The 22,842-nt window shown below is 40.1% G+C and overlaps 2 protein-coding genes across 6 annotated transcripts in view; both read left to right on the top strand.

Annotated features, from left to right (window-relative positions):
- LOC132908078 (protein groucho-like) overlaps nucleotides 1-18,479 on the top strand; it is a 162,439-nt gene extending 143,960 nt beyond the window's left edge. For 2 of the 3 annotated variants that reach the window (XM_060961711.1, XM_060961730.1), the window contains exons 8-13: nucleotides 11,690-11,812; nucleotides 11,891-12,173; nucleotides 12,624-12,879; nucleotides 13,544-13,819; nucleotides 14,668-15,271; nucleotides 15,772-18,479. In XM_060961711.1, the coding sequence (XP_060817694.1) occupies nucleotides 11,690-11,812; nucleotides 11,891-12,173; nucleotides 12,624-12,879; nucleotides 13,544-13,819; nucleotides 14,668-15,271; nucleotides 15,772-15,879 (1,650 nt within the window). In that variant the 3' untranslated portion in view covers nucleotides 15,880-18,479. The remainder of the gene's footprint in view (nucleotides 1-11,689; nucleotides 11,813-11,890; nucleotides 12,174-12,623; nucleotides 12,880-13,543; nucleotides 13,820-14,667; nucleotides 15,272-15,771) is intronic. The other variant, XM_060961720.1, reaches the window with a different exon arrangement.
- Nucleotides 18,480-18,946: 467 nt separating this feature from the next.
- Nucleotides 18,947-21,083, top strand: LOC132908132 (methyl-CpG-binding domain protein 2). Of its 3 annotated transcripts, none has more exons than XM_060961823.1 (5): nucleotides 18,947-19,212; nucleotides 19,391-19,532; nucleotides 19,857-19,910; nucleotides 20,392-20,604; nucleotides 20,872-21,083. In XM_060961823.1, the coding sequence occupies exons 1-5, from the start codon at nucleotides 19,082-19,084 to the stop codon at nucleotides 20,968-20,970; spliced, it is 639 nt and encodes a 212-aa protein (XP_060817806.1). In that variant the 5' UTR covers nucleotides 18,947-19,081; the 3' UTR covers nucleotides 20,971-21,083. The 3 variants fall into 3 exon arrangements, with proteins under 3 accessions (XP_060817806.1, XP_060817797.1, XP_060817816.1); XM_060961814.1 differs by having other exon boundaries at nucleotides 18,948-19,212; nucleotides 20,392-20,637; XM_060961833.1 differs by lacking the exon at nucleotides 19,857-19,910 and having other exon boundaries at nucleotides 18,948-19,212; nucleotides 20,392-20,637.
- The last annotated feature ends 1,759 nt before the right edge of the window (nucleotides 21,084-22,842 follow it).

Here is a 22,842-nt window from a genome sequence, read left to right as displayed (position 1 = left end):
CAAAATTCCCTCATTAAATGCAGGACTTCGAGGTAAACGTTGTTCGTCGTACGAGCCGTGTCTCGATCGCTGCTATCGATACACTCGCCGTGTTACGCGACGTATGGCCCCTCGTCCACTCCGGTGCCCATATTCATCGAGCATATCGCGGTACATCGTGCTGGGAATTGGTGTAGGATCGAAAATACGGCTAGCCTATTTTCACCTCGACCATAATTCAGCTATTATCGATAGCCAACCGCGGCTATACACCAGCAACACGTGTAAGATCGAAAGTAGGCAGGATCATAGGTCTAGCTCGAGCGGTTAACAAGATTCCTACACGCAATCTCGAGGCCGTTTCAGTAAAGGGGTTAGCCGTACGTGTCCCGCAAGGGTACGGCATTTAACAACTCGCGATAGCAGCAGATTCTCTCTCTTTCGTCTCCTTCTATCGTCCTTCCGCTGGAATATACGGCCACTATAAATCAGTGGTTCGATCGGGGACGGCCAGTCGGTTGATCGTCTTCTTTTCTTCCTCCTCTCTCTCTCTCTATATACCATCTTTCGATCCTCTTCTCTGTCTCTTGGATATCTCTGTGTTTGACCTTCCTGCCGGTCCTACCGATGCCACGCCACCGGGACGCCCATTAACTGGCTTTTTTGCGTTGTGTAATGACCTTAAAGCGCCCACGGTTTACGAAGCCATTCGTTAAGGCCGGCGCGGCGCAACGGACCGCGCGTTGGTAATCGCGCGAGAATGCGCCTCTCCGCGGGCATTCTTGCGTACGACCTTTTTCTTCTCTACTACCTTCTTCCTCTTTTCTTCTTCTCTCCTCTACACTGCTTATTTTTTTCATTTTTCCTATATACGATCTTCGTCCTTCTTCCCTCTGTTTCTTACTTTCACGCTCTTATAGAAGTCTATCCAGCGGTTCTCTGTTATCTATTTCTTTCTAGTTTCACGATACGTCCTTGTCGCAGCCCGATCCCTAACCACTTAGACGGTTTCTCTGTCTGACCCATTCCACGCACACTGCACCGCCTCTTTCTCCTTCCGATTCTCATTCCCTGTCGTTTTTCTTGTTACAAGGAGGCCGACGCAAGGGAGCAGCAGCTGAAGAAACGGGCGAGATAATAGGAAAGAAGCCCGGCACCGAAGAGCCCGCGAAATAAAGCGACGATCGTAATCCACCACTGGCTTTTCAATTACCAGAACTGTCTCCCCATTTTCCTGCTAGTTCGTCCCCTCTCCTCGATGCTTCTGCTTGTTCGCTCTCCAAGTTCCAGCTATGTCTTTCTTCCGTCTCTGTTCTCCAAACTTCCCTATCCAACGTTTCACGCAACGATAAAAATGTTTCCTCACCCCCTTCTTCGCTCTGTATTCGCAGATAACGCGAAGACACTTTATGGCAAGCTATTCTGTATGCTCCTTATTCCTTTGTCGTTTCTTTCGCCGTTCTTCCATCGTTTACCATCCCGTTCCAATCTTTTTATCCTTCTTTTTCTCATTCGTTTTAGCTTCTTATTTTTCTCGTCATAAGCAATGTTTTTTATTTCACCCTGCTCTTCACCCCCTATTTCCTGCTCCGATCGAGCAACGAAAGTACTCTGCCGGCCTCCGACACGACGTGTCCTTGAGAAATCTCGTAAAGCACCACTCAGCGTCGCTCCGAAAATCAGCGAAAATCTGGCGTTCTTCTTCCACCCTCGCACCTCGTCAACGTCTCGACGATGGAGCCTGAGTATTCTTCGACGATATATTGCGGTCTCCTGACAATTTCCTATCCGTTTTCTCTCTCTCTTGCCACGTGCTCGAGTTTCTCGACTCGTGTGCCGGGTGACGTGGAATGTCTCGAGGAGCAAATACGTTTTAGCGATATAGAAATAGCGGCGGAATATTTATTGGAATTTGTATCTTGTTTCGAAAGCGATACGTTCGATGCGATCGATAATTAGATCGGATGTTTATGCGTCTATTGAAGATTGGGTTCTTGTTATTACCAGTTCGCGTATTTCAAACGTTTTATAATTAACAGCGCTTTACGACAAAAATTCTTTCGACGGGTATATTTCATTATTTTCGTCGTTTTTCGTATACAGAACAAACACGTCCACGTTCGAAGCAACCGGTTCGAAAACAATTGTTTTTAACGATCTAGTCGAAGTTATTATTATCAGTTCAATCAATCTTACAATTAGCAGTACCGAATCTTTTTCTTACGATAAAAATACCATTGACAAGTATATTTCATTTTCTTCGTTGCCTTTCGTACATACAAAAAACGATTTCCACGTTTTCAAGACAATTTTTTCGACGATTCAATCGAAACTTGTTATCAGTTCATATATTTCATGTTAGAATTTAATGTTAAAGGTAAGATTAATAATCTGTGGAAGACACAATGTTTGTGTTAAAACAATATTCAGTGATATTTATTAAACAGAACTACAGAACCAGATGTATATAAGCGAGTGATGTAATTAACAACGTATGGAGATTGTTGATTGTTGGCCAATTACTCTCAGACTAGACGTAGGTAGTAACCCATGATCCTTTAAATATTTCGAACCCCACTCTCTATACAGTAATGAGTATGACGTGTGTAAGTGCCCTGTTCAAATGCCTGTGTGGGTGTCTGTGTAAGAGTATTGTGTCTATGCGCGCAATATCGTTGTATTCCAACGTTTCATATATTTTGTAATTACCACTATCAAATTTGTATGTTGCGACGGAAATTCTTCTGACAGATAATATATTTCATTTTCTTTGTCGTTTTTCATACACAGAATAAATATTTCCGCGTTCACCAAGTCTCCTGTTCCAAGTCAATTTTTTCGACGATCCAATCGAAACCGTATGTGCAATTCGGCAAGTACCGCGTGCCACGAGAAAGTTAGTTATCGACGAGACAAATTCAATCTGCGAAAAATATCTGCCCCTCCTGCCGCCGATTATAGGCAAGCGCATATCACCGGGTTCTATCGTCGGTTAAGGTCAATTTCCGCGATCCCACGTTCTCCCATGGCCGCCTAATGGAAAAAGAAGGCAATCGTCGCGGTTTCTGTATTCAATAAAAGCGCGCGTATCTATAGAGAAATACGTGTACTCTGTACCCGTGAAACGCTCGTATACCGCGACCGAAACAGAGGAAAACAAAACGAGAAAGACAGAGAAGATATGAAAAAAGGAATATTGGGAAAAACGGAGATAGCCCGCGGACGCGAAGGAACGGGCGCAACGAAAAACCGGAATACCGGGTCCGATTCGATGCATATTGCGTTTCGGTGGGCGTTTTCGCGATAGCGATATACCGCCGTAAAACCGTCGCTGTCGTGGTTAGAAGTAATTGGCCGCAACGGTAACGTGAATGGGAAGTATGGGAACTGAAGCCGCTTCGAGCTCGGTTCGAACGATAACGATAACAATAATATCGATCACCCGGGGACGGTTTTTGCGGACAAGGGTAAGAGGCACGAGAGGGGTTAGGCGTGCAACAGGGAGAGAGAGAGAGGAGGGTGAGTTGAGTGGGTGGTGAACTGGGGATAGGCAGAAAGCAAGAGGAAAGAGAGAAAGAGAAAGCGTGTCGAGGGTGGTGGCGAGACACTCGAAGCGCGTTGTTGCATAAAATTGTAAAGCCCCGGACTCGACGGTGGCGGCGTCGCGCCGAGATAGCTGCAAACAGAGGCAAGTTAATTTAAAAATGCAAATTCCACTGCAGGGCTGCTGGCTGCGCCGATGAGGGACGGTTAGTAGAGAGGGGGGAGGTAGAACGAAATGGGTTGGGTGACAGTGAGAGAAAGAGAGGGAAAACGAGAAAAAGAGGGTACGATGTTGTGCAGTGGTCCAGCAGAGAGAAAACAGAGGAAAAAACAAGCTCGGGACTGGGAAGAGTGAACGCGCGCCACGATATTTACGTTGTACCTATAAATCATCCTGCCGTGAATTTTTGTACGATTCGCGACATCGTTCGCCGCGTGTAGCCGACAGACGGGGCGGAGAACGTTCCTGACACGGGGCGGTGTAAGATAAAGATTCTGCTAAACGATGAATCTCGAGGTAATACGCGGTTAATTCACTTTGCGTGATTGGAGGCTGACGTTTAATATCTTTTTCAGAGACCGTTTTCTTGTTTCTGGTACATCCGGTGTATGATGAGAATCGTTTATTATACGAGAATATCGATGATTTCAATTACATTCGATTACATAGCGGGGAAAATAGATTTAACGTAATAGATCGGTAAGATTGATTTAATTAAAACGGTTGTTTTGATAAAACGAACAGCTTGATAATGATTTATCGAAAAATATTTCATACAGAGATATTATTAATTTTAATCAACTGATGGAAGCGAAAATTTTAATGAAACAGGTTAATAGAATTCGTTTAATTAAAATAAAAAAGAAGTTGATATTTCATCTTCCATATATATATGTATATGTATATTGTAGAATCTTATTTGAAAATTGTTTATATCGATAAATTTCAGAAACATCGTGGTAATTGTTAATTGTTCAACATGAGTATATTTCCTAAATAGAACGTTGAAAAGGAGCGAACTGTTTCCAACGATTAATTACTCGCTGTAAGCGAACGTAGTTCGAGCGTACCACTGGTCAAACAGCGGCTGTCTGACTAATAAATGTTCGCAACTACTTGGGCGCATCGGGCAATTTTGAATCCTCTTAGGGAAGCACTTTTACTTGCGTCGACTTTGGGAAGCTTACGAAAATGCTTCGCAACTAATTTCAACCTTAAAAACAGCGTATATAGCGAGCAATCAACTTGATACAATTAAAAAGAAATACATTTTTATTTTCACACTAATCGTTCCCATTCCTATTTTATTCTATCAAGTCTTTTCATGACTCATCTTTCTCTTTAAAAGTTTGATATGAGATTACAAAAGTATTCTTTCTCTCGTTTTCCGTCATCTCTTTCCTTTTATAAGCTAACTCTCCAAATTTGAAAATCGAAGAATATATGTAATTTCAAATTTGGTCGAAGTTTTGTAATCAAGATTTTTACGAAACTTTGAGAATCATCTTTGAAATCTAAAGGGTAGAAATAAACCGAATTGATATTTATCTATTTGGAAGAAAATGTATAAATTACACGCGTTGCGATCTTAAATTTTCATTGCTTGCATCTATTAAACATAATATGCTAATTAAGATAATAGACAATTAAAACCTAACGTAGCTTTATCAAATGGTAAAAAGATAGCCCATTGAAAATTGCTAACAAAGAAAGACGATGTAATACTTACTGAGAAATAAAAATCTTCAAAGTTGCGCGCTCTCCTTCTCCGGAAAAACGAAGGAGCGTAACCGGTCACGTAATATTCGTCCAGCACCATATTTCTAACGGCGCAATCACAGCCTCGAAATGAAATTTCTCAAACCGCCGCCGACGCGCGATTCTTTCGCTTCAACAAAGTGGAAAACGATCGCGCGGTTCGCTTCTCATTTTCCTCCTATCAGGTGCACGATTCTCACGGTCGAAACGTTGTTGGAAAAAGGAAGAAAAGAAGTGCGGCATGAAAACGAGGAAAGGGAAGAAGAAAGAGAGAGGAGGTAGGGGTGGAAAAACAGATTCGACTCGAACGAGAAAGAGCGGAAGCGAGCATTTGGATGGAACAGCACAGGCGGAAATAAAAGTGCGCGCGTTCACTAATTGCGGCGATGATGGATGCACGCGGTGACCCAGTGACACGTGGTTGATTCCAGAAATCGGTTCCAGGTATTCCCGACGGGGCCATTAAAAATTCCATGCATCCTCGAGTGAGGTCGCCGTCCAATGTAATCACAGGAACCGGCGAAATTACACCTGCGCGTCAACTTCTCGATGAATCTCCTTCATCCGTATTGCCCGCCGTGATTTCGATAAGTAAATTAATGAACGTTCGAAGGTAAAAAATAGCTCGTATCACGTCTGATCGGCTTTTCAGATGATTGAAATCCTGTATCATGTAGGGGATATTATCATGTACGTAGCTATTTTTTAAAATACTGGACCGATGGTACTGACGAGAATATCAAAGTCAGCTTGCTGATTCTTAATGAATCAAGAAATGTTTAGCGGATAATTTCTATTTTCGAAGTCGTATTTGAAATTCAAAGAAGATTTGATTCGTTCAATGGCTAAATGTATATGCTGTTTTGCAATTAAAATAGACACCTCGAAAATTATGTTAATGATCGATAATTTAGCGATAACTAGAAATATATATTACTACAAAAGCTTGAACTGCTCGATCATTTTATTTATTCAACTATACGATAAGAATCAATCTGATGGAACTTCCTTACTTAGCTCCTAAACTTTCTCGGTAGATAAAATAAAAACCTCACACTCCTCTCATAGATAACTACGTACTCCGCAGTCAGGATTTCACACGCTAGATTTACCTTCGATACAGCGACTCTCGATAATTCGATTCGACGATCGTGTCGTCATTCGCCAAAAAGCGTTTGATCCGCGTATACTCTTCGACGTCGATAACCACGAATCGCTTCCTGGGTCGAACGATCCTCGTTCTCGTCTCGGGTTGAGAACCTCTGGGTGCAATCTTGTACCAACTGGGGTTTGCGGGGTCTTGGGAGACGCGACTCCGGTTCGTAACCTCCTCTCTCGGGGTCCTGGCTACGACGAGGGTGGAGTGAGGAATAGGGAAACAGGCAGCGTGGGTTGGTTGAGGTGGAATACCGGTAGGGTGAGTAGTAAGGAGACTACTTGCCGAGTAGAGAGAGGGCAGAAAGGAAGGAGGAAGGAAGGAGCACAGGCATGGGAGGATGAGGTAGTCGGTGGCTTGGGATATATCCGTAAGGTCGGGGACTGGTTCGGTGGTATGGGTGACGGTAGTTGGGTTGAGACGAGGCGCCGTGGTGAAGGAGTCGCTCACTCACTTACCACCTTCATAGCCCCGACCACCAACCCCAATACCACGCACACCACCGAACTTCCTCTTTCCCTTCCCTTGTCGACACTCGCTCTCTCTGTTTCTCTTTCAGCAACTGCCACCACATCGTCCCTGTCTCTCTGGTTGCACCTTCTCGGTGCCTGGCTCCTGGTTCTGCTGTTGGCTGCTGCTTGCCAAGTTGCCTGCCAGCAGACCAAGTCGTCCCTAACACTACAAAGTCTATATATCTACGGTGTACCCAACGGCCCTCTCCCCCACGTCTTTCCGCTTCTCACTCCTTTTCAGGCCACCCCTTTGAGAGGTACGCGGCCCCCCATATTGATCGTGGCGCGAACCCTCTTTACCGGAAAGGCTGCTGCCGCCGTACGATCCCGACGGGCTAGGTGTAAGTAAACTTACGCGAATGAAGGTTGGACTGCCGCTCCGTGTACACACGTACACGCTCGCACCGGAGAATACCGTGTACTCGGCGCGCGAGGACGGTACGTGGCAGGAGGTGAGAAATAGCAGGGAGAGAGGAAGCTTCTCTCGTGACAGAGCATCGAGTGCTTTCGGTATTTCAATGGCGAGAAGGAAAACGATGCGTTTGCACCGGGGTAGATAAGGCCGCTGAATACACCGCCGGGAATCGAACGTATTGTGCAAGGGAAAAAGTGGCTCCGGGTGAAACGTGTATACGATGTGTCTGGTAACCGAAGCCGGCATTCGCACGTCTACCTTGCGTGCTTTCGACGAAGCATAAGTAGAAAGAAAAACACGTATCTAATGTAAATAACGGAAGAGACTCGAACATCCATTGCCAGACGTGTTACACGAAACGATCGACGTACGTTCGGAACATCGTTTCACCATGTCTAGAAGGCAAAAGTGTACATAGTCGATTTTCCGAGATAGAGGCGAACCAGTTGTTGGCGAAAAAAGGCCAACAGCCACATAAAAATTCTATGACACGTCGGAACTTGGGCTACGACGATTCATACGGGGGTTCCTTTATCCGCATGAGGACTGTTACTCCCAATTCTACGAAACTTATCTCGCGCTAACCATCTCCGTTCCGACATAAATCCAAGATCTTCGAGATTCCTCGCATTTTTATGATAATGCCTCACCTCTCTGTATTCTCGCAATATCTCTTCCGTTCTTCCTTCGAGAAAGAATAGCAAGGATCGTTCTTGGAAATATCCAAGCAGTCGAAGTCTCCTTTTCTTCTCTACGCTTTGTGTGTGTATATTTTCTTCTACCGTCGATTTATCCAGGAAAAGGAACGAGCCGAGAGACATATACACAGCTCTTGTCTCTCGACGAACGCTTTCCTTTCTAGGAACGCGACAGTTGTAACCGGACCGACTCTCCTGGCTCCTGGCCGGATAAATAGTGACTGACCATTACGTGGTAACGAGGAGAGGTACGGTATCTCGTTTTGCCCTGCGAGAGTGGAAACGGATCCCACTTTAGCTGCTTTCGTTCTAGAAAAGTCGAGCGAGAAGCACATAATACGGCTCCTCTGGGGATTCCTTCCTTTGAGAAGTCGTTCGAACGCGGTCGTGTGCGTGTTTTCTTGCATCTTTCCAGGGAATTCGTTCTCTTTCGCATGGCCACTCAGCCTTCGCCCCCTTTTTATCGAGTGAACCGACTAGTCTGCGACTGGAAGCTTCGTCAAGCTGAATTTTTCGATGTCGCCTCGATTGTCTTCGCCGCGTGCCAGAAACACGCCTTTTATTCGTCCCGATATTATCTGAGAAACGCCACTCGTATCTGCTTACCTGGAATTTTTTCCCCAATTGAAATTTGAACGAATTTGCAGAATTTATAAAACACCAGAAGCTTCTGATGAATCTATGGACATATTGCTGGTTACTGTGCCGTGTATTCTATCTGTTTAGCTATATTAAACACAGCTGTACGTTCCTAATTACAAAGATCTACATGGCAAATTATATCCTACTCGATATTAATGGCTTATTATCACATTGCACGGATTTAATTATTTCTTCCCGCTTCAAACATTAAACGTATAACCTTGATAATATCAAAGATGCACAAAGCAGATATCAAAAACATTTCATCCTAATCGATTATACCGAACAAATTTAATTACTTCCTGCTATCAGTATAATATACATAATTGCAAAGGTTTGCGTAACAAATTCCAAAAACGCCTCGTCCTACTCAATAATAATAACCTTTCAATAATTATCACACTGGCCAAATTTAATTATTTCTCCTCATTCCACATATTAAACGTATAACTTTATAATGTCAAAGATCCACAAAGCAAATTTCATCCTACTCGACAATAATAACTTACCAATACAATTATCAGCCCGTGTAAATTTAATTATCCCCTTCCGTTGAATTTAATCATTCTCTGCATTCCCCTCGTAAAGTCAACCACACGCGAGTCCCTCGAAAAAGAAGCAACCATCTAGTGGCTTCCTAAATCACTGCAGAGTCGCCCTATTTCATTTCCTTTTAGGCAACGCACGAGTCCTATGGACGCGGCCGATGCTCGGAAAGGATGATACCGGGGCGTCGGGGTAATGGACCGAGCCAGAGGTGGCAGTGGATGAGAGACGAAGGGTAATTGAGAAGAGGAGATTTACTTCGGGGTCGAGAGAGGCCGCGAGAGAGGGTAGTTTACGGTGTTGCTTCGGATGGGGACAGAGAAGTTATCAGGGGAAAAAGGCTCACGGTCGCTTACGTGGATGAAGAGGGACGGTGAAGAGAGACGTCGCCGTATCGACGACAAAACTGTCGCTCGTAAAACTTCCTGTCGATAATATCTTCGACGCCTTTCGGGACCTTCGTATCTCTCGATGGTATTGGCGTCTCCGTTTCCCAGAGACATTTTCGGCGCGCATTCACGCGCAACCCTCTAGACTGTTATCGTCTCTATTCTGTAGGGGAGAAATGTCGAACAGAGGGAGAAGATAGGTTTGAGAATTAATAGGCACGCAATAATGGAGCAGGCAGAAGCGTGAATTTATCTAAATCGCATTCTTTGTTCAACTTCTTATCGGTGAAGTTGGGTAGTTGAAAAATGTCACCATGAGGATTGTTTTCCTGGACACTTTAAGGAAGAAAAGAAATTTTTCTAATTTTTTTTTTAAGCTTCAACGAAACTGTTTTAATCGTTTAATTATTCTAATCGTTCTTGATCGTTGCTTTGGTAGAAATAATTTCGTTCGTTTGAAAAAAAGATGTAAATAATTATTTGAATGGAGAATATCGTTCAGTTGACATTATTACTCGAATTGATGGTATTTGATAAGTGTATAATTTATCTAGAATTAAAATTGATCGTTAAAGACGAATTTTGAAACAAAGGTCGTTAATACCTGTTAAATAATCCAATTTTCTCACGTTATCGAGTATTACTATATTTATATCGAAACGTTCTTTTCTTACTGTACATTGTTTTTTATTTATTGTCAATTTTACTATACTTAACTCAAACTTGTATTCATTAAAATCACCTAACATTTGAAAAACGTTGAATTAATCATATTATATTTACTGCTCAATTAATCAATTAACTGCAGTTAATGTTTGTAACACGTTACAGAAGTATATCAGAAAAATCCATTTTTATCAGTATCAAAATATTTTGCAAGCATCTGACAAATACAAAATTAAATTAACCAGAAATTCTAAGTAGAACAAAGAAAGAAATATGGGAGCATTTCACGAACCGTCTACGAGACAAATAAAAATTTTTCGCCTACATTTTCACGGTTAACACCGTTTCAGCCGTGTCGATGATTTTTCTGTATTATTTGCTCTGTTGCTTCTTCACGACGACGAAGCAAGAAATTGATGGAGGCAGAGGCGCGTAATTCAATTGCCCCTCGGTGCATCGACGGGCAAATATTTTATTTAATCGTGAGACAGAGGAAACGGTTTAAGCTTTTCGTAATCTTTCTGCCGAAACGAAGAATCCCCGTCTGTCAAAATCTTCAACGAAATTGATGAGATTTGGAGGCGAATTGTATACAATCCTGGAATGACTTCTCGTGATAGATCTTGACGCTCGTTTTACGGTTTCCTTCACCCTGGTTGCTCTTCTCCGGGAAAGAACGTCTTCCGGCAGATGCGCGTTTCGATGGATATCTAACATGACAGCGTATCTTTTATACCGCAATATTTGCGGTCTCTGATAAACGATTGATGATATCACAGAGACGATTTGATGGATTCGATAAAAGTGTACGGGAAAATATTTGCCCCTGCTGTGTTTGAGTTACAGAAATTGGTTTCAGATATTGGAGTGGCAATACAAGTTGTATTTATGATGAATCTGATGCGCGGATTAACAAAATAGTAATCTTAGAGCGATCTAAAAATTGTCTGTTGGCGATGACTATTCTTCATTTGCTAGCAAAGATCTCAATTTTATATTTAATAAATATCGCACATAAGATGTACGTGCGATATGATTAGTACAAGTCTAAACAAATTTTGAAGTACTATACTAATTGACACATTAATTATAAAGAATTAACAAGGTACCGTTATTTCTCGTTGAGATTATTAAATAATCACGCGGGTCATCGAAGTCCTGATAATGGTAAACAAAGTGTCTTGAGATTATGGCAGTATCATCAAAGTCGTGAGATTAACGATCAAAACGATCATTTAAAGTTCTCAGATGTAAACATTATCTTCAGTTACTACCAACATAACAATGTACAAAGATCAATATAAATACTAGTTAATAATAGAATAATATTTAGTTTCATGGGTTTGTTTGGCACTTAATGTATTCTTTGCTTACAATGTTCCAGAGAAGTTCGATATCGCCAGCGGAACGCGAAAAATACAGTAGGCCGCGATCACCCGATCCCCAGCATCATGATCACCTGCCATTGAAGAAGATGAAAAAGGAGCAAGATAAAGACATAGGCCATGTAGGTATCTAAGATGGTTCTCCATGTTCTCTGACCAATAGTATACCTTATTAAAGCCGTACACGTTTTCCCCGATAGCAAAGCGATGGTGAAAAGAGCGACCAGGACTTGGTGGTGGACGATGCCAGCGAAGGACCAACGAGCCCTACGGCGAATGGCACAGCGTCTCCTAGAGAGAATGGCCTTGACAAACTCGGACCATCTTCGGTGCCTTTGAGCAGCCAGGTTAAGAAAGAAGTGCCACCACCGTCGCCAAGGAGTGGTACCAGCAGCAACGCGAGCACACCTTCTGCTAAGAAGATGGAGGAACGAGAGAAACCCTCCACACCGATCTCGAAACCTGTCACACCCACGTCTGCGGGTTTGTTATCTATTTTTTTTCTTTTTTTTTTTTTATTTTTCAAGCGTGTATATAATTTGAAATGATTATGAGTATGATAATATGTAACGGGAAGATCAATATAAAAATCTTATTCATTATGGTGTTGTAGTAATAATACTATGTTCAGGAATTTTTCTTCGTTAAGGTTGTTACGATTGTCTAAAGTATTTTCGCTTTTTCTTATAGATGTGTTTCGTAACAAAATCGTTCGTAAGAATAAAGTGTTAATCTCTTTATCGCTGGTGTTCGAACGTTTCGTTACGATTAATTTCGTTGCTTTCAAAAATTCCCAAATAATTCTGTGAGTTGCATATAAATGCGATAATTTTCGTTCTCGTTTGCTTTAATTCGCTAGTATTCAGAATTTTCGTATGAATCAAGTTGATGGAAAATACTTGGCAAGTCTGACGATAAATGTATGGTCGACAGGCGGTAGCAGCTCCGGCTCCGGTGGTCTGAAACCATCGAGTTCCAGCAAACCACTGGTCTCGGCTTCGGCGGTCGGCCCTTATCCGCCACACTATCCGCCGCCACATCATCCACCCGCAGGACCTCATGTGGACGTGCTGGGTTATCCTTCGGCCCTGAATGGATATCCCGCAAGACCGCCTCTTCAGCAACTCTACGATCCTCACGGAAGCATGAGGGCACCTCTTGGACCTCTCGGTGTACCCGGTGGCAAACCGTAAGTGCTTTTCTCCAGCCTTGATGAATTTCTTCCTTCAGGACTCTAACACGTTCATTTCCACCGATAAATTTCCAAGAGAAAGTATTTACACTATCCTCTATAAGTTATGGCACGCTTGCTCGGTACACTTAGGGTACGTACAAATTGATGTTGTAATTGCAAAATGAAATTATTTACTGTCTTATATTATTTGTATATATTTTATTGTAGCTTGTTTTTAAAATTACCGATCCGTGACTTATGGAAGAAAGTGTATATTTAAACTAATAATAAGAGTAAAAGACAGTTGTCAAAGCTTTGAAAATGGATACTGACGAATGAATAATCTTGACTTAATAGACAATATTCAATCTTACCTAATCGTACAGTATTTCCTTCGTATTAACTGTGTAACCAGCGGTTATTAGATAATCACGGTACTATATTTTCTGCACACCAATTACCTACGACCTACACAATTAGTAATTATTAAATAATCCACATCTTCTATCGATCTAACCGTCTACACGATTCATCCATCAGCGCCATTAATCATCGTTTCAATCACATATAACTAGAGGAGCAAACAGAGTCATTGAAAATCACGGAGCTCGTCCATCAAGAAAATCCCAAGTACCGCAATTACGAGGAATAACGAGCGTAAAATTCCTTTGTCTTACAGTGCGTACAGTTTCCACGTATCGAGTGAAGGCCAGATGCAGCCGGTTCCGTTCCCTCACGATGCTCTAATTGGACAAGGAATACCGCGTCATGCGCGCCAGATAAATACGCTGACACACGGCGAGGTGGTGTGCGCGGTAACGATCTCGAATCCGACTAAATACGTTTACACCGGTGGCAAAGGATGCGTCAAGGTCTGGGACATCAATCAGGGCGGCAGTGGTAGCGCGAAACACGTTTCGCAGCTTGATTGCCTGCAACGAGACAACTACATCAGGTTGGTTAAACGTTACGTTCGCACAACGTCGTATTAACTTTCCACGCCGTCTGGCAAACGCGAGATTCGCCGCTGAATAAATTCTGATTAGCGTCTGCCCTTCCGCCTCTACGAACGTCATTGCGGTCTCGTTTACCGAATCACGATATGTGTAATTTCGACCTTTCGAGAAACACGCTAGTTCAGTCACTTAGCTAGTTTGAAACGCCGAGACAACATCTTATCTTGACTTTGAGCGTTAATTGCTTTGCAATTCGACGTATCGAGGATTGCTCTTAACAAATTTGCAACTGTGTTCTGTGCTAGCGATAGACATCGTTAATTAATTACATGCATTTCGATTGACGTAACGTGTGATTATTTTCATTCTTAAGCCTACCGATTGCTACTGTATTTATTTAACGTGTTAGAAGCTTGAATTAGAAACAAAGATATAATAGAAATGTACATGAGCATGATAACTTATTCATGAAAAATTGAATTGGTAATCGTTGGTCGTATAAATAGATGAATGTTAATGTTTGTTTTGCAATCTTTGCCTTCAGATAATTTCCATGATGTATATTTCAAATGTACTTAAAATATAAACACTACGTATCGCGCTGCTTTTCACTGATATTCCATTTAAACTGTATGTATGTAGCATTGTTTATTTTATACATGCAGAAACATGAATAGTTTGAACAGAAATTCGTCGGATTTCGATGACCTACATGACGTTTAATATATTAAACAAATCAAATAATGATTAATAAACACTTTAAATAATAAATATCCAAAGTAAAAAACAAACAGCTTTTAATTATTCCATTCAGTAAACTGATATCGTTTTCTCTTTTGACAAACAGATCGGTGAAATTACTACCAGATGGAAGGACACTCATCGTAGGTGGTGAAGCAAGCAACCTGAGCATCTGGGATCTAGCGAGTCCAACGCCAAGGATCAAAGCTGAATTGACGTCGAACGCGCCGGCGTGTTACGCTTTGGCAATTTCACCGGACTCGAAGGTCTGCTTCAGCTGCTGCAGCGATGGTAACATCGCTGTATGGGATATACAGAACCAGTCTTTGCTCAGACAATTCCAAGGTCACACGGATGGTGCATCCTGCATCGACATCTCCGCGGATGGTTCGAAACTGTGGACCGGAGGATTAGACAATACCGTGCGCTCGTGGGATCTTCGGGAAGGCAGACAACTTCAGCAACACGATTTCACCTCGCAAATATTCTCACTCGGCTATTGCCCAACTGGCGAATGGTTGGCGGTAGGAATGGAGAACTCAAACGTTGAAGTCTTGCACGCCACGAAACCGGACAAATATCAGTTACATTTACACGAGTCTTGTGTACTTTCTTTACGTTTCGCTACCTGCGGCAAGTGGTTCGTCTCCACTGGCAAGGACAATTTACTGAATGCGTGGCGTACACCATACGGTGCCTCGATATTCCAGGTAAAATTTGAAAATCCATTTTTATTCCATTGGATGTGATACAGGGCACGTTATGATGAGGTAGTTGATTGAATTTAATTAAATTTCAATCATATATTCTGATTTTTCGAACAATAAATTTCGCACAATAAAATAAACGAAAAGTTATGACCAACAACGTTTGCAGATTTGTTGCAGATATTGATTGCTATATCATCAAACCGGAAAATGAGAAAGAATATAATATACTATGATGTATTAGAAACTTCTTCATATATCCAGAGTCTAAAGTCCTTACGTATCAATATTTCTGTGAATTTTTTAACGTAACATTTTACGACCTCGTTATATCGTAGCCTGTACTATATATAAATTATGACAAATTTAAAAAGCAAACTGATAGACTCTTTGTTGACTTAAATCACCTCCAATCAATTTTGCAGTATAATGCACATACTTTCTGTTATTGTATACATATAGTCGAGATCTAATAATAATAAAATAATTTGATTTTGTTACAGTCGAAGGAGTCTTCGTCGGTGCTCAGTTGCGATATTTCTACGGATGACAAGTACATTGTGACTGGATCAGGTGATAAGAAAGCAACAGTATATGAAGTGATATACTGAACGGTCAACTGGGCGATACACTTAAAGATACTGAATATTGTCAAACGTGTTACGCATTTATAACGTCGGTGCGTAGAAGAAACAAGCTTAAAGACGAGAAAAAATGGAAGAAGTCTGTTTCAAGAATTGCACGAAAAAACTAAGAGGACAAAGAAAAGAAAAACAGTTCTTTTGTGAATCGATGAATAATACGTTAGCGTGTGTTATATTTGTTAAATTTGAATCACGCGCAGCGGCTTCCGTGTTACATGAGAGAGAGAGAGAGAAAGAGAAAGACCAGAGGAAGCTGCGAGCTGAACTGCAGTTACATTATATAGATATAAATATATATAAAGGTGGCAGAACGTTTTAGTTATTTAAGATTGTATAGAACATATGTTATAAATACGCTAAGAAAATATGATGAATGGGACTTTTATGCGTGATAATGTTCGCTCGGATGATTGTGATCCGCGTGTTCGACTTCGTAGCGGGAAGTCCCTTGTGTAATGTTACTAGTGTAATATAGAATTTTACGATAAAAAGTTCGTGCGACTGTGAGAGATGCAAAGTGAAATGTTATTGGCATTTTCACCGCGCGTGATATCCTCGTGCTTTACTATGGTCGACGAAAGAACGAACTGAGATGCCTGAAAAAGAAAGAAAGAATTGTGTGTACGGAGCACAGCACGATCTAAGGTGTAGACCGATCAAAGTAGGAATGTGTGTGTCGTGTTACAGAATTTTACATAAATATACCAAACACACAAGAATGTAGAAGCAAGAACGTTTTAATCCGAGGATAGAGAATATAGGTCTATATCGAATCGATGTAATTTCGATTGTGCTAAGATGTGTAAAGGAAGCTGGGTTTTTTGCGCGATTTTGGATATTTCCATTACGAGGAAGAGTGTAAAAGGAAAAAAAAAAAGAGCGTATCCCTGAAATTTGTACTCATATAGAAAGTTCAGTTACGAATATTTTCGTTCTTTCGTTGCTGTTCTACATGTCGATATATTACAGCTACCACTCGTAACTATATGTTCTGCGGTAACTGTGAGAAATTGTGAAAGGACGAAAGCAGGCTGACAGGAAAACAACAGTACGTTTGATCTCTTCACTCATTTTCTGTGTAAAATACGCGTAAAACAAACAGAAAAGTTTCAAGAGTTTCCCATCGCACTGTATTTGGTATCAATACCAAAAAAATTGCTGTATCCTTCACGGGGCACTAATTTATAAGACATCGTGTATCTCGTTCGCATTGGATCTCAAACCGATTTTTGGTGGCAAATTGTTTATCGAATTGATTTATTTACGTTTTTACTATAAAGAATTTTAGTGCTATTACATGTTAAAATGAAATGTGATCATTGTTCTAATAATGAACTATATATTCTACCAATCAATCTACTTGTGATGATCTATTTGTATTTTACTGGTTTTGAATCTCTATGATTGGATATATATGGTGAACTATATACGATGTACTTTACTTATTGTACCGTTCGCGAAGGAATTATAGTTTTACACGTGTGTAAAAAAATTTAAACATACCCAATGAAGATTAAGATTTGTTAGAAGAATGAAACATGAACTTGAAAAAATAAGTTCTCACGAACGCGTATCATTACTGCCATTACGAGGCATCAACGCTATTATTCGTATTCACAAATAGAATCATATGGGCTACTTACGCTGTTAGACACGTTTCTTCACCAGATGTTTATGTGAGAATATTTTGTGAGTGTCGCACACGGCGATCCCATTGGTTTAATTTGTTAGCGACTCGATCAACGAGAGACACACGTGCATTGTAACTGATAGTGATATCAAAAGCAAAAGAAAAGAAAATTGCGCCATGTACACGCGGTTAACGATTTCTTCAATGCCTGTGAGAACGGCGTATAAAATTGATAGGGTACTAGGTAATTATTATTCGGATATTCAACGGTAAAAGCAGGGGATGCATAATGGAGATTTATATTTTGTTACAGGAAGACAACACACGTTTTACATTCGCTGTGATCGTCGTAGAATCGACGCTGTATACTGCCGCGAGAATAAAAAAAATTAAAAAAATTAATACGAATTATACGTCGCAAAAATGAAAAAAAAAAAGATATAGAAAAAACATAGAGAAAATAAAAGGAAAAGAATGTGTAAAAAAACAGATAGATTTTCGACGAGCACAGCTCCTATGATAGACCAATAGAAACAACGATACCTCAAGAAGACTCAATAGTTAATTATCTCTTTAATGGATTAACTTGTACAGAATCGATATTCTTTTACAGTAACTAATTACGCATACCCGCATACAGTTGCATACACACATATACACAGATGCACTAGGAAGAACAGAGCAAAATCGTAATTCGACATCCGCAATTTTAAAAGAAAAACTAAACAGCTCTGTGCCCCGCGTTTCATTGGATTGTGTCTCCGTGCTCGTAATTTGCACTCCTTGTGTACGAAAGCGATGAGAAATATGCGTTTCCAGCCAGAACAAGAAAAAAAACAAAAGACAAGTGTTAATCCTTTTCAAGCACAGTTCATGTTGTTCCTATAGCTACGCGAAGATTGTTTCTTTCGACAATTAAATCATCTATATCTATATACATATGTGTGAAGTTTTATTGTCACTGATCCCTCCATTATTCCTTTCGTAACGTTTGATTTATTTTTAAGGAAACCGATAATAAAAAAGTTAAGAAAATAACGATTTACTACTTATAAATATAAAGAAAATTTATCATTTAAATACTTGGTAATTCTATAATATATAAATTCATATAAACTCACCTGTATAAATATACAAAAATAAGAAACTAAATCTTACATGTTCAGTCAGGAATTAAGTGTTTAGGACCGCTAGTATTAGCATAAAATACTAGGAAAAAGTGTCCATATGATTTACCTTTTCGTTATCCACAAAAAGTTTTATAATAAAAGAAAATCGAATAAATCGTTCAGTTTGTATATGTAGTGTAAATTGATGTGCCGCTCAGAGTAAATATTACGGGGAAGAGGTTCAATAACTGCATGGATAGTACCGCCACCACGTAGGTAATTACTCAAACTGATAACTATACTAACCTACTCGAATTTAGCGGAACGCATCAATATGGCCTCCAGTAGCTGGCTCGTGTTCTCGCTCGCTAATTATTTAAGTAATTTCGGGAAACGTGCGAGTGTACGTTGAAATAAACACTTGTGCAAAATGAATATGTCAGTAGAGAAAAAGAAATATCCATCGGCACTACCAGCAAATTGGCCGATTAGGGAAGAAGCCTCGAGAAAAAGCCAAAATCAATTGTCATCTACTGGAAAAGTTGACGTTTATTATTACAGGTACGTCTTTCATTTTAGAAATTTATATCTTTACGTTACATATATATTATATAGGAAGTGATAGATACATGTGTTGTGCGTTCATTATGTATCGATTAAAATCGATGCAGGAACATTTAGTGTCGTCGATTCTAACCTCAGTAATGCATGTTTATGACACCGCGAATGTTTCTTTCAGTCGCGGAGTCAGGAATGATGCATCGTTAGTACCACCAATAAGGCAAACTGCATCTATATTCAAACAACCAGTAACCATTTACAAGACACAGGAAGGAAAAGTGAGGGACGGCAAGCATGTAAATCAAGAAAAACCAAAACAGGTTAACATTTGTTATTTCTCTGCCTTATCTGTACATACACATCCGATAATCGTATTATAACATATCTTGCCTATATTTTCTAACCTTTATGTGTGTACTCGAAGGAAAAACATTTCTCAAATTGGAAATTGTTTTGTCTCATTCATTACGTTGTTTATCAGAAGTTCGTCATTTAGTAATAATTGAATCCCTTCATATGTTAAAGTAATATTCCAAACGATTATTGTAACAAAAGTACAAAGTCACTAGAATGTATGATTTAATTACTGGAATTTGATGTTCCCTGTAAATTCTCATGGTTCAATCATCAAATCATTCGTTTAGGAAGGAGCCGATAAGACTGATGGCAAATACGGCTCCCAAGATAAACCTAAACAGGTAACATATTGCTCGATGTACTTATGGAATCATTAATGATTATGTGATTTTTTTATATCAATGAATGTACAATGTTTTACACAAAGCGTCTAAAAATAGGCATCCATAATTATCAGCCAGTTTTTAAGCAGTTATGTATTGCATGTATCATTATAAAATCCTTTGTTATGTGAACCTTTCATAGAAATTGGATTCATAACAAACATGTGTTTAATGTAATGTGTAGATTATTAAGTTCTTCACTGTTATGCATTCTTTGTTTTTTATCAGTCAAAATGTAATGCATTTGATTTATTTTGTAGAAACTATGATATTTAATTGTATATTATGATTTTGCTTGCGCCATGAAGCAAATATTGCTTTTTTAATTAGATTATTCTTATGCGTGTTAAATATTATATTATTTCATATACATTAATGTTATGGTCTTATATAATTACTTATTATTAATTGTACATAAATAATCTTTTTGATCTTACAGTTATTTTGGGAGAAACGTTTGGAAGGTTTAAGGGCATGTGATCCAGATGGCTTCGAATTCGACGCGATGGACTTACCAAAAAGTTTGAAGCCCGTTGGTCCGTATATTACAGAAGAAACGTTGCTTCAAAGTGTTGCAACTGCGTTACACGTTTCATCTCAACCAGTCACGGGACAAACGGGTTCGAAGACAGCTTTAGAGAAGAATCCCGGGGTATTTCTTAATCCCGATCAACCCCTCGTACAGGTAGAATAGATATTTAGATACCAAATAGGGTGCTATGTATATTAAAATCAACTCGTGTTACGTGTAACATACAGTTGAGCACACGATCCAACACCCTATTACGGAATGTAAATAATTATGTACTGGAGGTTTGAAAGGGTATATCGACAAAGACAATAGAGACGGTGTCAACCAAACTTTTGACGTGACTATTGTCAAAGCAAAATCGATAAATTGGTTCCTCTTTTGTTCTAGGCAGTCTCAATAGCTGACGAAGACATCAAAAGACAAGAGGATCGTGTAGCTTTCGCAAGAAAAAAGCTACAAGATGCTTTACGAGGAATTCATGTATAAGTTGTACAATTTTCTTAGCTATATTTTAATTCGCTCATCCCTAGTCCTAAGTTCGTTATAAATTATGTCATACCAGTTTTTATAATAAATGTTTTGTAAAGAAAGAAAAAAAAGTAGCTCAGTACTATACGACAAATACTCCGTTATAAACTAATCGTTCTAAAATATTTTATCGTAAGAAATTCATGCATTTGTACAATTCATTTGCAATGTTACTACTCTGTAAACTGCAACAGACAGTTATTGATAGATTTAAAGAGTTATTCGCAATTGCAGGGAAAAAAGTTTCGAAACCGCGATAAAATCGTGTTGGACGATGAAGGAGGGGTTCGAGCATGTCAGCTGTTCTTTCATAAAATCCAATTTCGCTTTTCGTTACGAGCTGCTGATAATATTAACGGTTTGAGTACCGCGGTCATTTGCCATCTGCCCGGATTTTCGGTGTGTATTCAGAAAATTGAGAAGGGTCGGTCACGAGAATTCAGCGATTCCTCGGATTCGACAAACTTAACGGGAAAGAAACTGCATCTGGCTTCACACGGGCCGGAAACGAGGCCGCACGAAATGATCCCTGAAGCGAGTGGTTCTGTGCGAGAAAAAGTAGAAACACGCGTGCAACCGAACCATATGCCATTTTAATATATTAGCCATTAGACGTACTTGAATTATTCAAGCACGCGACACTTCATCTTACCTACACCAACGTCTTTTGATTTTATATCTTCACAATGAAATATTCTACAAAGAATTAGAATTTATTATCAACGGAAACAATTTTTTAACGTGTAACGCTTAATCTTCCCTGGAAGAAGAAAAATCCTGCCAGTTCCAAATCATGATGTAATCAAGTTAGGACTCCTCCAAAGTCGTGTATAGTCTAACAAGAGGGAGAATGGATCAACTATGCATCGACCTTATACGAAAGTTCCACAGAACGCGAAAGACAGTGACATCGACGATGCAAGAACAGGCACCTTCATATATGTACACGATATCAAGGACATTCTACCGTCTAATATATTCCTAAAACATCTTTCTCAGCATCACGACAGTAACTTTGTGCCATGTAGTTTTATAGGATGTAATATGGCCGTATGGGAATGGGTGCGTGCCTCGGGGCCCGCACAAAAGAATGCTCGGGCAGGTATACCGACGTCGGTTTTCAGGTAAGCCAGGTGGTAACCTCTTTTTTCACTCTATCTGCCTTCTCTGCCATTCTCCGAATCCCGACCTCCGTCCTCTTCTCATCATCGCTCAACAGCTGTTTCCCTGTTCGCGAAGGGTCGTTTTCCCTTATTTCTAAATGGTTAGAAAGAGAAAGAGAGCAAGAGTGGACAAAGAGAGCTACGATAGACATACATGCACATGTCCTACTTTAAATCGTTATAATTCGCCGAACACGTTTGTATATCTCTGCCTAATCGGCCTTACGTGTCTCCTCTTTGGACGCGTATACTCGTGTGTGCGTGTTATACCGGTGAAGGAAGTCTGATCGAGGATGTGACCCGAATATTCAGCACACATTGTCAAGGATACGCTTCTACCATCCGACTTTTCAGTGTTGCTATCGAAAAGATGCGAAGCTGATTGTCGTGCTATAACAAGTAGTAACGTAATATGAAATATGTTATAAGATTTTTAACCGATGGTATTCAACGAGAAATTAAGAATTCATTTAAGAGGTGTATGAATTAATGGAGTCTATATAGATGTATTGTCGAGCCTATAAATACGCCACAAACATATTAGTAGTTTTTGTATGGATATTTTTAATCGCTTATCCGAGAATATTATTAGTTTGTCGTAGGAACTTTCGCGAACATTCTTAGCCTGTCTAGATTATTCCAGAGTTTACAAGGAAACGATTTCATC

This window comes from Bombus pascuorum, chromosome 1, assembly GCF_905332965.1.
Source record: "Bombus pascuorum chromosome 1, iyBomPasc1.1, whole genome shotgun sequence".
Lineage (NCBI taxonomy): Eukaryota > Metazoa > Arthropoda > Insecta > Hymenoptera > Apidae > Bombus > Bombus pascuorum.
This window is presented reverse-complemented; position numbering and strand designations above follow the sequence as displayed.

Excerpts from the sequence above, each read along its gene's own strand:
- LOC132908132 (XM_060961814.1), top strand. The coding sequence starts at position 19,082 with ATGAATATGTCAGTAGAGAAAAAGAAATATCCATCGGCACTACCAGCA. Across the intron at positions 19,533-19,856 it reads ATCAAGAAAAACCAAAACAG|GAAGGAGCCGATAAGACTGA; the intron begins GTTAACATTTGT and ends TCATTCGTTTAG. Across the intron at positions 20,638-20,871 it reads CCGATCAACCCCTCGTACAG|GCAGTCTCAATAGCTGACGA; the intron begins GTAGAATAGATA and ends CTTTTGTTCTAG.